Source organism: Paroedura picta, chromosome 3 (genome assembly GCF_049243985.1).
Source record: "Paroedura picta isolate Pp20150507F chromosome 3, Ppicta_v3.0, whole genome shotgun sequence".
Taxonomy (NCBI): Eukaryota; Metazoa; Chordata; class Lepidosauria; order Squamata; family Gekkonidae; genus Paroedura; species Paroedura picta.
Genome location: NC_135371.1, coordinates 24,670,692 through 24,688,639, shown reverse-complemented (window position 1 = coordinate 24,688,639; position 17,948 = coordinate 24,670,692). Strand labels below are relative to the sequence as shown.

The window sequence follows — 17,948 nt, the reverse complement described above, 5'->3', positions numbered from 1 at the left end:
TTAATTGAGTTATAAAATGTGAATTGTAATATTATGGGTATTTCCCCCCTTCTCTTTCTAAAAGCTGTTCTCTTGGGAAAAGATTTGACACTTTCTTTTTTCACTTCTATCTTGTATTATAAAATAGTAGTTTAATATCTTTGAATTCTGTAGTATGTAATGCATTCTTTTAAAATACAATTTCTAATTTAAACAAAAAAGAGATTGCGATGAGACATGGGTGGCAAGTAAGGTTGCTAACTCCAGCTGGGGCTGGAAATAACCCACTTTTGCAACTGGTCTCCAGGCTACAGTGATCAGTTTCCCTAGAGAAAATGGCTGCTTTGGAGGGTGGACTCTGTGGCATTGTATCATGCTAAAGACCCTCCGTTCCCTAAACCCCACCTTTTTCATTCTCTATCCCCAAGATTTCCAGGTCTTTCCCAAGACAGGCCTGGAAGCTGTAGTGGAAAGATAATTATGCATGCATTTTTGGGAACAGATTTGGGCTTCACAACCAATGATGTGGGGCTGGATAACTCAGTCTGTCAGCAGAAGGTCCTGATGGTTGCAAATCTTCCTTGTAGTCTTCTTTCTCCAGCCATATTCTAGGGAAAAAAATTTCGGTAGGATACTGTGACATTTCCTATGGGGAGGGAAAAGCTGGAAGGTTCTGCACAGTTTCATCTGAGCTGTGCATTAGAACTGGCTATTGATATTAACTTGCTTCAAAACCAGCATGGTTTAATGGCTAGAGTGTCAGATTAAGTAGAGATGGATGCGAACCAAACTATGAGAGAAAATTTGTCATGAATTTTGCCCTGTTCATGGTTTGCGAATAAAAGTGAGTGGCCGGTCTATCATCACAACCTTCCACAAATGTTTTAAGCACTGGGGAGAAGGGGAAGATATAAATGAAGTTAAGAAAAAATGCTTACATGCCATTTCCATTAATCCTTCTTCTTTGTTTGCAGGTGACCCGGTAGCAAAGCATAAAATGGGACAATGGAATTTGTGGCTACATTGCTGGACTGTCGCACAGAGACATTTATGGTGTGCGAAAAGCATTGTGTTTGGATTCTCCACTTTTTGACTTAGTGGGCAAGAAGGAGCATAATTCTGATTGTTGACTACAGCAACATATCACAGATTTTTGTCTTTCTTACAAAGCACTGTATACATTTTTAAGACAGGACCTTTATTGCTTTGACGCTTGAACATCCATCAGTGAGCAACCAAAATTCCTTCCAAAGTGCATCGCCTACAGACCTTTACCTCTAGCACTACTATATAAACCCTGAAAATATGACTCAAATAACATTGGGAAATTGGTAGCATAAGGAACCGCTAATTATTCAGATGAAGGATCCTCCTCATCATACAACTATGGAAGTGATAGGAAAGACAATTGACATATTCTTAGAAAATCCACTTTTTACTAACTGCGTGGTTATGTTTCTTTCCATTTGTACTGTGTTGGAGAGAATAGTGAGGTCATTTAATCCTGAAAGTAGATAGTGTGCCAAATAATTCATTGAAAAACAGCATAAAAAGATCTGTATTGCCTGTTTGCTTCAAGACATTGAAAGAAAATGGAGATATTGGATACTCGCATGCAAGGTCAGGAATGTACAGGTGACAATACATAACTACATAAGAGAGGCCATGTTGGACCAGGCTAATGGCCCATTCAGTCCAACCTTCTGTCACACAATGGCTAAAACCAGGTGTCATCAGGAGGTCCACCAGTGGAGTCAGAACTCCAGAAGCCCTCCTACTGTGCCCCCCCAAGCACCAAGAACACAGAGTATCACTGCCCCAGACATAGTGTTCCATCTATACCTTGTGACTCATAGCCACTGATAGACCTCTGCTCCATATGTTGACCTAATCCCTTCTTGAAACTGTCTATGCTTGTATCTGCCAGCACTTCCTGCAGCAGTGAAGTCCATGTGTTAATTATTCTTTGGTTGAAGTATTTCCTTTTCTCTGTTATAAGCTTACAGCTCATTCATTTCACTGAGTGCCCACAACTTCTTGTACTGTGAGAAAGGGAGAAAAGTACCTCTTTCTCTGCCTTCTGTATCCCAAGCATAATTTTGTAAACCTCTGCCATGTCACCCCTCAGTCGCCGTTTCTCCAAATGTAAGAGCCTTAACCTCTTTGACCTTGATTCATAGGGAAAGGGCTCCGTCCCCTTAATTATTTTAGTTGTCCTTTTTTATTTTGCACATTTTCCTTTGCTATAATATCTTTTTTTGAGATGCAGTGACCAGAACTGGACACATTATTCAACAATATGTTACAGCATAGATTTACATAGGGGCAGTATGATACTGGCTGAAATGTTTTCAATTCCCTTCTTTAAAATCCCCAGCATAGCATTTATCCCCCTTTTTATTGTAACATTTTCAGTGTGTTATCTACCATGACTTCAAGATCTCTCTCCTGGTCAGTTCGCACCAGTTCAGAAACCATCAATATGTATTTATTGTTGGGATTTTGGGCTCTAATTGACCTTCCAGTCCCCACAGATCCCTGTGGAGTGGCTTCCAGTCCTCCCTGGTTTCCACTGCCCTGACCAGCTTAGTGTCATCTGCAAATTTATCCATTTCACGGTTACTCCCAACTCCAAATCAGTAACAAACAAGTTTAAAAACACTGAACCTAGTGTTGAGTCCTGTGGTTTCCCACTGCCTACCACCTTACACTGTGAAAACTGCCCATTTGGACTCACTCTCTGTTTCCTGTTAATTAACCAGTTTTTAATCCACAAGAGGACTTATCCCCTTAGCCCACGACTGCTGAATTTACTTAGAAGCCTTTGATGAGAAAGTGTATCAAAAGCTTTCTGGAAGTCTAAGTAAACAACATCTATCAGGTCACCATTGTCCACGTACTTACTCACCTCCTCAAAGACCTCTAAATGGTTAGTAAGACAAGATCTTCTCTTACAGAATCCATGCTGAACCTTTCTCAGTAGCTTTTGTTCACATTTTTTGTTCACAAGTTCACATTTGACTTCTGTCAGAACTCTCGGATGTATTCCATCTGGGCTTGGTGATTTGTCAGTTTTTAATCTGTCCATAAGGCACAAATTAGGCATCTCAATGTGTGGATGAGACAATTGTGTAGGAAGGAAGGATTTAAGTTTGTTAAGCAGTGGGATGCTTTTTGAAACAAGCAAGACCTGTGTGAAACAGGCAGCACTTCTGAGAAGGCTACCTTGAGTCCAGGCCTTGAGTCTTCTGCCTAGCAGCCTAAGTTTTTCTTCCAGGACCACAAAACTGCATTTCCCCATATTGGTACCCAAAATGTACCACAACTACTGTCTTTTCCCCAGCACTGTTTACCAACCTGTCTAGTATATGCCATACATAATGCCCATTACCTTTGCATCAGGCAGTCAAGCCACCAGGCAGTAGTATGCAAATTCATAACCCTTCAATCTACATGCCTAAGGATGTGCTGAGTGTAAAAGTTGGTTTGAAACTCAACATCAAGAAAACGAAGATCATGGCATCCGGCCCTCTCAATTCCTGGCAAATAGTTGGGGAGGAAATGGAGGTAGTGACAGATTTTATTTTCCTGGGCTCCAAGATCACTGCAGATGGGGACTGCAGCAAAGAAATTAAAAGATGCTTGCTCCTGGGGAGGAAAGCTATGGCAAATCTAGACAGCATCCTAAAAAGCAGAGACATCACCCTACCAACAAAAGTGCATCTAGTCAAGCCTCTGGTCTTCCCAGATGCAATGTATGGCTGTGAAAGTTGGACCATAAGGAAGGCCGAGCGTCAAAGAATTGAGGCTTTTGAACTCTGGTGCTGGAGAAGACTCTTGTGAGTCCCTTGGACTGCAAGGCGAATAAACCGGTCAGTCCTAGAGGAGATCAGCCCTGCCTGCTCCTTATAAGGCCAGATCCTGAAGATGAAACTCAAATACTTTGGCCACCTCATGAGAAGGAAGAACTCCCTAGAGAAGAGCCTAATGCTGGGAGCGATTGAGGGCAAATGAAGAAGGGGACGACAGAGAATGAGGTGGCTGATTGGAGTCACTGAAGCAGTCGGTGCAAACTTAAATGGACTCCGGGGAATGGTAGAGGACAGGAAGGCCTGGAGGATCATTGTCCATGGGGTCGCGATGGGTCGGACATGACTTTGCACCTAACAACAACAACAAAGGATGTGTTGTGAATTTCCTGCATTCTCCAGGTGGTTAGACTAGATGACCTTGGAGATCCCAACTCTACGATTTTATGATCAGATTACCAACTACCAAGTGCTCCTCCCTCCCTGCTCAGGGATAGGTCCTTGGTGTGAAAGCACACCTGCTGATCTACTGAAGAAGGGGTCTTTTCTGAGGGAGCATCACCTTGTCATCTGCGTAATGTTCTGTTTCCCCTTGATCCTCATGCTTCTTGATAGTGGCAGGGCTGCCGTTCGCAGACACATCTAACAAGTTCCCAGGAGTTTTTTCTACTCTGGGTCAGCTACCTTGGCCTCAAGGATGCAATCTTGTTCCCTAACATCCAGGAGTTCCTTGCATTTGGCACACACACCATGACTTCTGTCCAGCTGGCAGATCATCATACATGTTATACACTGTGGAATACACTGGATAGGCACATCTGGCTTTCTACCTTCATAATTGCCTTTCCACAAGACTTGCTTGTGGAAAGTGTGTTTATCCTTTTAGGGATGTGGAGAGACTAGGGACCTGGCTTTCAAATCCTGTTGCTAAACTTGCACATCTGCTAAGCTTGTCTGTTTATTCCCTCATTCCAGACACTTTGTCATTGCAGCAGGGCCTGCTGCTTCACAGAATTGGGCCTGCTCCTAGGAATCCTGAATAAATACCTTGGACCAAAAGCTCCACCCCCCACTGAAGCCAGTCACACTGATAAGGAGCTAAACAATAAAGGAGGCTGAGTGAGTCAGGTGTTGGTTGATTAACAATAGGTCTTGCTCAAACTTCTTCTCAGGCTATCTTTTACTTGAAATGCTAATTTAATTTCAATTGTCCTTCCAACTAGGGCATTCTAGCTGAATAGCCTCAGCAGTTGTAGAGGTACATAACTATTTTTCTTCTAGCAACCCCCCTTTAAAGAATTTAAAAATAATCTTACATTTTAGATTTAGTTTAATATTATCCCTATATTTCTTTTTAAGCTCTAGCTTTAAAAACCCTATCTGTAATTTATTTTGTCATTTGCTTTCCTTTTCCTGTTACAGGTTTAGCTTTATCTGTGAACTTAATATGTCTGGTCTCTGTTATTAGTATTTTAATCTATAGATGTAGTAAAGTTCGATAGTAACATTAGAACTTAAACTAGCCTGATGCTCTTCGTTTTAATCCTTGTACTTTGTTTGACCCTCTCTTGAATTCTTCCCATACTGCAGTAAGACTAGTCAAGAACTTCTAAGCATGTTTGAACTAAAATTAGCTATGCCTGAATAGTCTGATCGGAGCAGTTACAACCAAACTGAAATTAGAACTAGACCAGAAAATTGGAATAGAACTAAAATTAGTTACACCTGAGTGGTTTGAGCAGATATAACACTGAGAAGTTACACAATGTTGGTCCCTAAAAGTATTTTTAAACTATTTGCCCTCCTCATTATTCGAACCCTTTTCACTTAGCTTATCTTGATAGAATTTTATATTATAAGGTAGATCTGTGTAATATTTTTTTACATCACTTATCCTCTCCTTGCACGTCTGCAAAACTCACCTGTTTGTTCCCTTGTTCCGAACATTTTGTCACTGGAGCTGAGACACTTCATCACTAAAGCAAGGTCTGCAACTTTGCAGAGTATTCTCTTAGTTATGTGTAGAAAATGTCTTGAGAAAAGTTGCTATCTTGGTGGGACAGCCTCCCATTCATTGGGATGATGCTGGTCAGATACATCATATAGCTTATACCATTGTCATGTCAGTTTTGGTTGGCTTTATGGAATATTAAAGGTTGAACTGTAGGCTGGCATTCCCTTCACATTGGGAGAGCAGAAATCAGAGGTATTTGAATTGCACACAGCATTTGTAAAACTGGTACATGCTCCAGAATTAAATGTATGACAATGGAGCATATAATGTATGTGACAGCATCATATAAGGCGGTGGTCCCCAACCACCGGGCCACGGCTCCCTCTCCCCGCCCACCCCCCACCGCAGTGAGAAATGTCCCAGGCTGCAAGCAAAGCGGCTGCCAAAGTGGCCGATTAGCTTGTGGCCCGGCAAGCTTCTTTTTGCAGGAGGGGAGGGGAGAGAGAAGCATGGCCGCCGGGGACAAACACGCATGTACAGCAGGTCCACGTTTGCGCCATGCGCGACCATAAACGTGCATGCGCAGAAGTGCTCCGCATGTGCTGACCTGCTGCGCATGCATGTCGTGGCCGCTGGATCGCCCTCCCCCTCACACCGGTCCGCAGCCTTAAAAAGGTTGCAGACCACTGATATAAGGCATATAAACCATTTACTTCTAACTTCTTATTGTAGTATATCAAGAGTGGTACAGAAAGTACCTGAAGCAGCAGTAATAGTATTTTTGGGAATGGTCATATGCATTTTCCTTCATTTCTCTGCTGTTTGAACTCTGAGATGAAGAGAGATGGCTTCCTTTGGCCTTTCTCTGCAATCTTCCTTGTTGGTCTCCCATCTAAGTGCCAACCAGGGCCAGCCTTGCTTAGGTTCAAGGACCTGGTGAGATTAGACTAGGCTATGTCATCCATGTTGGGAGTAGCATTATATCTTTCTTAATAATCTGTTAATATCATTGACAGAGCATCTTGTACTCTGCTTAGGTAGGTGCTGGCACACTGGAATTTAGGACTAAGGCAACTATGGATTTCTGTTGCTTCACTTACATTCTAGTCTGTAGCATATTTCAGTGCTCCTCCCAAGCAAAGTTCTCAATAGAAAGAGAATCTTCACTTTGACTTAGTTTTTGTTTATAATGATTAGAATAATTAAGTGTCTGGTCTTTGACAGACCACATTTTCTAGTTCATACAATTTATGGCATGTAATTGCTTCCTATTATTTTAGTTGTATCTCATTCCGGTTTCTGTCTTTTCCTAAGCGTTACATGCTTTTGTTTTGTCATCAGCTGGCATAAATGGAACTGTAAAGGGAGGTGAATTTATAGCCCGTCTGTTCCCGGTTGCATCATTTGACTTTAAGATACATGGGAGCATATTCAAATGCAGCAGTGCGCACACATCTCTCTGCAGATGAACTGTCACTGACCCAGCGAGCGCTGTGCTTTATGTAAATTCCTCTGCATTAACATACGACTGATTTTGGTAGATACAGCAATGCCAAATGAAAATAGAGACGGTGTTGCACTAATTTATTTAATTGTGCATAGGATTTCCTCGCTACATTGTGAAGCTGTCTAGAACAATATCCACTGTTTGTTTTTATTTTGCGGGGAAGCTTCTTGAAATATTCATACAACATTCATTCTGTTGAAGATCTTCCTAGGAGTTTCTCATTCCTCGCTTGTAAAACTGAGGTCGAGCTTTCCTGTTTTGTTTCTGATTCTTAGTTTTGTCTAATAACAGTTGGGGTTATTGATGATAACTGTATTCGTTTATTAGTAAAGGATTTACACACACACACCCCACATACACACACACAACATGTTTTAGACAATTCCTCCACATTTTTTGAAGAACAATGCTGGTTCATTGGCAGTAGTCCTCCATGCAAATACAACAAAACGGTCTGACAAATTGTTTTAACCTGGCCCTAATCAATAGGGTTGAACGATCACTTACAAAACCATATGTCAAACAGCATACATGAACAGACTAATTTGGTCTATCAAGATACAATCTAAATAAACCTTGTTTATCCTGGGCCACTAAACATCTACCCAATGGCAAAAAATTGAACCTCTCCCTAGGTGGTTGCCCTGACCAGTAGGGCTTGTGGTTGTCAGGTAGTTCCCACCTTGAAACAGCTGCCACCACAGGGAATGGAAGATGAGGACACTGTGGGCTGCAGGGATGGATGTAAAGCCATTCTTTCCAGCATCCCTCTGCCGTATCCGCAGCATCTGTACTCTGGTCCCAGATGCCTGGTAGGGCTCCTTAGGCAAGGATTGCCAAGGTTCCCAGAGAAACACAAGCTAGCCACAGAGGATCTCTGAGAACTCTGACAATCTCACTTCCTTGCCTGAGCCACTGTGTCCCATGCTGAGGAAACTGCAGGAATACAGAGAAGGAAGTCTTTCTCCTCATTCCAAGAGATGCAAGAGCTGAATGAGATTCGGTATCCTCAGAAGTAATCTGGTCATGTAAAAGGCTACAGTCTTATGTGCATAGCTTTATCTTCTATTATTATTGTATGAATGTGACTGGTAGGGTGGCATTCAGTAATCGGGTGGCTCCTTCAGCGAGGGCAACTGTGAATTTGGTTGATGATCATTGTGGCTCTCCTCAAGGTGAGGAGGGAGTACCAGTGCACTGGACTAGGTGTGCATTTTGTTAAGAATGCTTCATCACATGTATTCTACTTGATTCTTGTGGGCAGAAAAAATAAGAGAAGGGCTGCCTCCCTGTTTTAGATGGAAAAGGTTACATCAGCTTCATACTTTACCATAAATGGAGGAGAGGAGAACAACATAAACTCCTTTGGGTCCATGTTGAAGAGAAAAGTGTAATGGAAGATAACTAAAAACAAGATAACTAAAAACTAAAAACAAATATTTCACGTCCAGCCATGATCAGTTGGCTAAATGTTCCCAGGGTAAGGTAATTTTAAAAAAATGTTTTTTTAAAAACCCTCAGACTAAGACAATCTATTAATTTGGGTTTTTCAATGATCAGTGCTTGACAGTGCTTTGAGGGCAAGCAGGTTCTTATGGATGAAAGAGGCAGTGGGGAGACATAAACATTGGACCTTGGAAGTTCGATGTTTGGATGAGCATACACAAACCAGCCATTAGCCCTCTTACAATATTGTCATGGTATTATGAAGCTGGCTATGGATCGGCCCCATACAGGGAATGCAGGTAACGGTCTCGAGAGATCGATGGCGGGATAGTAGCTAGCATCCCATAACAAAGCCAGGAGAAAACCAAAGAACCTGTTTGCATATTATATGAAACATCGCTTGGACAAGGTTTCCAATTTGATTTGTTCATCTACCATCTGTTTTCACTGGCTGAATAAAAATATCAAGTACGTGTGTTTGGGTCTGGATTATTATCATTATATGTTAGAATATCCTTCACAGTCTCTCCAACCTCATGATTTTTATTGTTATTTTTAGGGAAACAGGTGGAGAAGCAGTGGGTGAGTTGCCAAGCTATGACTACGTAAGGTTAATTCTCTGTGAAAGTGAAGAAGTATTGATATTTATTTATTTATATTTATAAATCCCCTCCCCTGAGGCTCAGGGTGTTTTACATGGAACTGGAGAAAAACAGTACCAATAACACGATAAACTGAACAATAGCCATACAGCCATAACAGTAGAACAATATAATAGTGGAACAAAAAATGGTGAGAACATCTATTTAACTGTAACATACTTACAGGGGGTTGGACATATCGGTGGTGGTTTTCATGTTCAGGAGCCAATGGAAGGTGATTGAATTCAGGTCAACCAAATGGAAAAAGTTCTGGCCCTGGTTGAGGTCAAGTGAGCTTCCTTGGGGCCTGGGTTCACCAGGCAGTTGGTAGTAGCAGAGCATAAGGCTCTTTGATGGATGTAGTCAGAGAGGCAATCCCTTAGGTACACTGGGCCCAGACTGTGAGTGGCCTTAAAGGTGATTACCAGAACCTTAAGCCTGATCTGGAATTCGACTGGAAGCCACTGCAATTGTTGAAGGATGGGCCAAATGTGGAACCTCCATGGTTTTGCTGTTAGGACCCTGGCCACAGTGTTCTGGACCAGTTGCAGTTTTTGGGTCAAGATTAAGGGCAGGCCTGCATAGAACAAGTCACAGAAATGTAGTCTAGAGGTGACCGTCGCATAGATCACTGTGGTTAAGTGTTCTGGGGTTAGGAGGGAGCTAGTAATTTGGCTAGGCAAAGGTGGTAGAATGCCAGCCATGCTACTTGGGTGCTACTGAGCCTCCAGAGAGGGAGGCATCTAAAACCACACCCAGGTTCCTGACTGAGTGGGCCACTGATAGCTGCACTCTATCTGGGTGGGTAGGCATGCTTCCTCACTTGGGCCCTTCCTGCCCAGTCACAGGACCTCTGTCTTTGAAGGGTTGAGCTTCAGATGACTCTGCTTGAGCCATCTTGTCACTGCTTCCAGGCAGCTGACAAATGCTTCTGGGGAAGAATCAGGGCGGTCGTCCATCAAGAGGAAGAACTGGGTGTTATCAGCATATTGGTGACAACCCAGCCCAAACCTCTGCGCCAGTTAAGCAAGAGGGTGTATAAATATATTGATTAGGATTGGAAAGAGAACTGCTCCCTGAGGGACTCCACATGCAAGCTGGTGACTGCTTGAGGAGTCTCTCCTATTGCTACCCTCTGACCGCAATCCTGGAGAAATGAGATCAGTCCCTCTGATCCCGGTATTGGCAAGGTGGTGAGCTAAAAGCTCATGATTGACTGTGTCAAACACTGCTCAGAGATCTAATAGTATGAGCAGTGCCGACCCACCCCAGTCTAATGGGTGACAGCGGTCATCCAACAGGGCGACTAGTGTTGTCTGTACCCCATGGCCAGGCTGGAAATCTATCTGGACAGTTCTAAGACTGAAGCTTCTTCCAAGAATTCTGACAGCCCTCTTAAGCATCTTCCCCAGAAATGCTAGGAGCAATACGGGATGATAATTGATTGGCTGTTACAGGTCCAGAGATGAATTTTGAGTAGCCGGCAAACCACTGCCTCTTTTAGCCCTTACAGGAATTCTCCTGTTGTGTGCTTGCGTGCGCACACCCTCACGTGCGCTCATGCTGCCTGCGTGTGCATGCGGGTGCCACCGCCTCCGCCCAGGTTGGGGTCGTGGCCCCAAAAGGGTTGAGAACCGCTGGTTTAAGGTCACTTTTGTATTTACATTTATCTTTGCTGCATACCAATCAGATAGGATCCATGTGGGTTAAGGGCTGAAGAGTTGTCCTTGGTAGAAAAATGCTGCCTACCTTTCAAGTCATAAATTTGATACTTGTGCAAGAAAAGAAATGTGCAGTAGCCCCAATCCAACCGTGTTAACCTGATGCCTTCAATGGGTCTAAACATGCCTGATTTAGGTGAGATTGAGGCCACTTTGTTTCTATATATCCTCCATGTTATCCGTACTGCAAGGTTCAGATGGACTGCAAGATTCAGATGGACGTGGTCACCCAGAGATTTGTGGGGGGGAGGGGTTTTGAACCTGGGTCACCCTGGCCTGACGCACCCTTTGATTCTTGCTTGTCCCATTCAGAGCTCCATTGGCTTTGGGGCCTTAAATAGCTGGACTGCAGCCTGATTTCAGAAGTGTAGCTTCAAGAGGATAATTGATGCTTGATGGTAGTTGTGGAAAGTGTTAACAATTCACAGCCAACTGATGGCAACCCTCCCCCCATCCCAGGGTTTTGAAAGCAAGAGATGAACAGAAGTTTGCCATCACCTGCCTCTGCATAGAAACCCTGAACTTTCTTGGCCTCCCATCCAAGTATTACCCAGGCTCAACCCTGCTTAGCTTCCCAGATCTTATGAGATCAAGTTACCCTAGGCCATCTAGGGTTAATTAATGTTTAATTCCTAGCAAGTCATATTTCATTAAGAAGTATCTGGGAATCATGTCCTACTGGAAACAAAATTTGCTTTTTTGAAACATTGCTATGCACCATTTGAAGCACGCACCACACACACAAATTGTGTGCAGCTGCCAAGTCAGAACTGGCCAGAAGGTGTGGGTTGGTTCTCAAAGAGGAGCACTCTGCCCCACAGCAGTAGGTAACTGGGGCTCTGTTAAGTCTCAGTGTAAGGAATAAATCTTTTAATGTTCTTTAAATGGCTCTATTATGTTAGTCATATGATCCAGCTAAACTTTAGATAGAAATTCTCGTAAGATAATGGCTTAAAATAACAGCCTGCACTAACCTTCAGAGACCTTTCTGTTTTATGCACTATTATATAGTTTTATTATAGGCAGGAGGGCAAATCTTCCCAACAGAAGGAATTAATATTACTGTTCAAACACTTAAGGGTCTAATCTCGCCTGGATGTGTGCACTTTTAACTCCCTATAATGCTAACAGCAATTATGTGTAGGTTTTACAAAAAGCTGTGGGTAAAAGAATAGTCATGGCAAAAATTTACACTTGATGTAACACTGAATCTTTTCAGTCCAAGGTGCCATGCAGTGCACAGAGCGTGTAGACCTCCATTCTCTGTATGATTCATTACTCTTTTTAATGCAACTAATTGCTGTCCACAATTACTGGATACCTCTCCCTTTGCTAACAGAGCCACTAGAGTGGTAAGCCTATCTGACCTTTCCCTAAAAGCCATTTTCCATACCAGTTTCATATCCTCTGCCCAGCTCTAGCAGGGCAGATTCTACCAGGCTTACAGATCAAGGCCTTGAGGCCTTGTGCATCTATTGAAGCCAGTGGACAAAGAAGGGAGCTGAGGTGAAAGAGAAGGAGGGCAACCAAGATGATCTGGGAATGGAGCACCTTCTTTAAGAAGAAACGCTGAAGAGGCTGGGACTTTTCACTTTAGGAATGAGATGTCTAAGGGGGAGACATGACAGAGGTTTTATAAAATTATACATGGGGTGGGGAGAGCAGACAGACATTTTCCTCCCTCTGCCAATATTCTAGAATGTGACGGCATCCAATGAAGCCGATGGGCAGTAGGTGGCTGGACAAAAGGAAATACTGCTTTGCACAGAGAGTGACTAAAATGTGGAATTTGCTCCCAGAGGAGGTAGTCATGGCCACAAGAATGAGCTTCAAAGGGGGATTTGATTAATGGAGGAGAAGTCTTATCAAGAGCTACTAGCCATGGTGACTGAGGGAAAACTCAACATTCAAAGGCACTAAGCCAGAGACAGGAGGCAACATCAGGGCAAGGACTTGGCCTCTATGCCCTGTTGTTGGTTGTCTAGAGGAACTGGTTGGCCACTGTGTGAGACAGGATGCTGGATTAGATGGACTATTGGTCTGATCCAGCAGGGATCTTATGTACCTAGAATAGAGACCACCATTCTTAACCACTACACCAAGCTGGCTCTATGTACCTAGGAGCACTATTATTGCCCCTTTCTCTCTACCTCATTATCAACAGCTACATTCAACATTCAGAAGACCCAACAATGGTGAAAGCAGACATGGCTCACACCGCTCTTCCTACTGTTTTACGTGAGATGGAGATGCATATATTCTCCGCAGAGAAGTACTTTCTCTGTTCTTGCATTAGGATGACTCTTCATTAGGAGATATTACTCTCTTCCTCTTTTGCATATGACCCCAAAAGAAAGGTTATTTAGGTTTCTTTAATCTCCTTTGGAAAGTCCAAAGCAACCCTGGAAAGGCCTTTTAGACCAGAGCAACTGGAGATGTCTGGTCCCAATTAGGGGGTATAGCTCTCTAGTTGCTGCATAACAAAGCGACTGTGAGAACAGCACCGTGGATCAAGAAGCCACATACATGCAGGACCACCTCTCCTGTTACTTTGCACATGACAACATCACTTGTCTAAGCAAAACTCTCTGAGGGACCAACCTGCAAATGGGGACAATCAGCACCTGCCTGCTCACGCCTGTCCTCAATGGCGGCTCCCACTTTGTGGAATGGCCTACCTGACAAGGTCACAAAGGTTCCCACCCTTCGATCATTTTTCACTGAATGTGGGAAACTGAAATGTTTAAGAAGGCATACAGAAAGCAAACAGAACTATGGTGTAATGAAGCAGCAAAGGGAATAAAATTAGAGTTTTGTTGCAATGGTTATTGTATGTGTCAACTTACTCCTAGTGCATCATCTTTAACCTCGGTGACCCACTTTCTGCATCTTGGTATGTTGTGCCCTAGGCAGGTGTCTGTTTGTGTTCCACTTATTCATTTCTAATCCTACGGCATTGTTTGTTGGTTGTGTTATATACAGTAGCACAGCATAACACAACCAATATCTATACATTCAATACCTTACATTTGTGATTTATATATAATTGGTAACCTGCCTTGAGTCTCAGCAATAAAGGCAGGCTTGAAATGAATGAATGAATGAATGAATGAATGAATGAATGAATGAATACATAAAGTCCAGGGCTTGCAAAATATCTCCTGTTCTCCGACATAACAGAATGATCCAATTCGACACGCCTCGTGTCCTTGTTTCTTAAGATATTTATATTTATATCCCGCCTTTCTTCTTGGCTCCGTTAAGTGACATTTTTAATCCAGCCCGCAGGCCGTTGCCAGGGACACATTCAAGAAGTTACCAAGATGTGAAAACATTTTGTTTTTTCGGTTTCTTTATCTCGAGCAGGAAGATTCTCTTAAACCCTCCCCTCACGTAAGCTTCCAGAAGAACAACCAATTTGTAACCAAAAGTGCCGGTTGTTTGTTTGCTTACCCTTTAAATTAAGTGCCCCTCAAAGTAATCTACTGTAGTGGCAAAATCAATGCAAAATACATTAATCTAAGTCCTGGTGTAGTAAGAGGAGGGCTGTGGGTAACAGCACTTGCATTCCAGATGAGTGCATTCTGCTGTCAAACCCTGGCAAGTCAGTGAGTTCACAAGAGTCTGCCTGGAGGTGGAGTGGTTGGCCTCATCCTTTGAAAACTTCCCTTTGGTGATCCGATAGCATTCCGAATCCATAAGGAATGTCTGGAATGACTGGCATACGCACACATAAAAGAAATTTCAAAGCAAGAACATGCTCTGATCAACTTTTACTTGTTGAGCCCATTAAACCTCAGATGTGTGGAGGAGACCATTTTGGGTTTTTTTTGTCATTGTTCACAGGGAGCGAGCGGACTAAATTGTGTTGCTAACTATTTGCTAGATCTGTTGGGAGTGCAAACAAGTGCTGCGGGAACAGCTTTTAAACCTGCTGTCACTGTTTTTTTAAAGAAATAGTATGGATGATTACTGAATCACTTGGCATAGCTCTCATCTCTTCAGCGTCCATAGCCAACCCCAAGTTTAAGCATAACCATTATTTTTTTTAACCCCCAAGTCTTTCATTTGGTGGCCAACTACCTTCCAGAAGCTGGTTCCATCACCAAGGAACACAGCCTAAAACACTCTTTGGGAAGGCTCACTCAGCATGCAGGCGTCAACTCAACTGCCAGCCAAAACTGAAGCTGCTCGACCAAGTTTGACACTTTGGAGCCCACCAGGACAGCCTGCAGTTCCTCATAAAGCCGTTTTAAGGTTTGACATCTATCCCCAGAGCAGCAGGAGGCAATAATAGCATATAGATTTCCTGTAACTTGGATGAGAGGCTGTGGAAATGCAAATGCTCTCTCGCAATTTTATCAGCTTTTTATTGCGATGCAATTTGTGTCTACAATGTTTACTAATTAGTTCACAGTTATATTGAGATATAGATCAAACACACACCGTTATCTAGTCAGAAAATGCAAGATGTCAGAGGAGAAGGAAGTAGTCAAGAAACCACTGGTTTTATTTGTTGTTGTTGTTTTTTAAAGAGATGCTGAAGAGTTATGGTAGCCTGGAAGACAGAATACTTTTGTTGAAGGCCTTTGTTTACTTGGTATGTATATCTTTATTCCTCCATTCCTCCAAGGATCTTGGTACAGCATACCTAATTCCCCACCTCCTCCATTTTATGTCCACAATAGTCTAGGAGGTAAGTTGGTTGAGAAAGTGACTGGCTCCAGTTACATGTCAAAATGAGGATCTGAATCCAACACTAGCTACTTTATCACACCCTGAAAGATGGAATAATTTTGCTGAAGGCGGAGGGTTGGGTCAACCCTCCTTTTTTTACTTAGACCTTCCATGACTTTTGTTCACGTGAGCCCTGTGATCAACAGCATAGCATTTTCCCAGTGTTCATGGAGTCTCTCATTCTTTTTTTCACCAACTGGAAAGCTGGCTGGATTCAACCCATAGTTCATTTTCCTTTCTAATTCCATTAGTCCAGCAAAAAAAAAAAAAACACCCCAAAACAAAAACAAAACAAAAACAGCTGGTCTTCTACTCTGTACCTGCAGTAAAGACAGATGCAACATAAAAACAAATCTTGCTTCAGCTCTCTAAACTCTAATAGGTGCCTGGTGTCACACTTTGAACAGCAAACATATATACTGTAGAATCAAATACCGGCTCTGTTTGTTGTGTTGTTGTTTTTTTGTTCTGCCCCTTATAGTTAAGGAGATCTTCCCTCCTTTAAAATAAAATTTGGGAAGTATCATCGGCGATTGTGATGAAGAAAAGAAAAATAGTATAGAACTGCTCTTGGGATTAGAAAGATTTTGATGTGATACGGTCACTGGCCAATCAGTGCTATCCACAACTTCTGCTGTGAACCTGCATTTTTAAGAGCTTGTTTATGAAGAGAGAAGGTACATTTCAGTGAGTGCATCAAGGGCCTTTTGAAACTGGCCTCATGCCTCTGAAAATGCTACTCTTTTTATTCTTTATGACAAATTTAAAAATGTAAACATCATGCATGCTCAGAGAAGCATCTTCAAAGATTTAAAAAATAGAAGAGAAAATAAGTTAACTACAGAAGAAAATATATAGACAGGCAGCCCTGTCTCTGAGTGTAGCTTTCAGGCATGTAGCCTGAAAATAGCTACTTTGGATGATTATATTATCCCCGTTATATTATGGAATTTGGACTGGAATGATAGAGGCTAGATTTTGAGCAAAATCTGTCTTTAATGCCATGGAAAATTATACCTGGCTATATTCACATATAAACAACATTTTTTCTAATAGACTAATTTATTATTATTTGTTTACAAACTGTTAGGTTGGGGTATTTTAATGAAAGCCAGTTGTAATCCCATCAATTTTTTGCAACTAAGGTCATGTTTATGCACAGCAGGTCTGTAGAGCAACAGGTGTGCCTATATTTTGTTATAATTAGGTTTTTTAAATGCATGGGATACTGTCCAACATTTAGCAAGGGAAAATCAGTATGCTTTAAGAAAATCAAGTAAACAAGGAATTCATTTGATGACACAGAGGAAGCAAAGAAGTGCCAGCTCATACTTGCTCACCTAGAAGAATGAGCAGGCCTGCTGGACTCATTGTACGTCTGCGATTGTGTTTCATTGCTATATGTAAGAATCTGCATCTCCATGTAAACAGAATGTTTGTGGCTGCCACATTTAACAGAAAGGAGGTGACTAAAAAGGTGTCACCCTCATAATAGAAGCCAGGTCTTCAAGAGTATTCTGCTAACACGGCAGCACTAAAAGACAGCTTCCTGTCTTCCAACCAACGCTGAATTCTCCTAACATGCAGAGAGGACAGCACATCTATAAGTGGCTCATCTGTGAAGTGTTGGTGGGGGACTGAGAACTGGTACCACTCCCTGAACACATGGTTCATACTGGTCTATAGAGTTCAGTTTGGTGTAGTTTGGTGTAGTGGTTAGGAGTGCGGACTTCTAATCTGGCATGCCGGGTTCGATTTTGCGCTCCCCCACATGCAACCAGCTGGGTGACCTTAGGCTTGCCATGGCACTGATAAAACTATTCTGAGCGAGCAGTGATATCAGCGCTCTCTCAGCCTCACCCACCCCACAGGGTGTCTGTTGTGGGGAGAGGAATGGGAAGGCGACTGTAAGCCGCTTTGAGCCTCCTTCGGGTAGGGAATAGCGACATATAAGAACCAACTCTTCTTCTTCTTCTTTTTTTACCATTGAAAAACCCTTGAAAAATGCTTTGGGATCCAAGAACCCCAGAAATGTTGCAATTGTGCAGAATATGGTTGGGAAGCACAGCAGTGTACCCTCCCACCTGGGGCCCCTCCCCTTCCCACCCCCTCCAGGCCCATCATTGGCCATTTGGGGAGAGAAAGGCAGGTCAA

The 17,948-nt window shown here is 42.7% G+C and overlaps 1 protein-coding gene across 2 annotated transcripts in view; it reads left to right on the top strand.

Moving 5' to 3' along the window:
- TAFA4 (TAFA chemokine like family member 4) overlaps positions 1-9,166 on the top strand; it is a 170,756-nt gene extending 161,590 nt beyond the window's left edge. The window contains exon 5 of one of the 2 annotated variants that reach the window (XM_077325125.1): positions 954-9,166. In XM_077325125.1, coding sequence (XP_077181240.1) covers positions 954-1,072 — 119 coding nt within the window. In that variant the 3' untranslated portion in view covers positions 1,073-9,166. The remainder of the gene's footprint in view (positions 1-953) is intronic. The other variant, XM_077325124.1, reaches the window with a different exon arrangement.
- Positions 9,167-17,948: the final 8,782 nt, after the last annotated feature.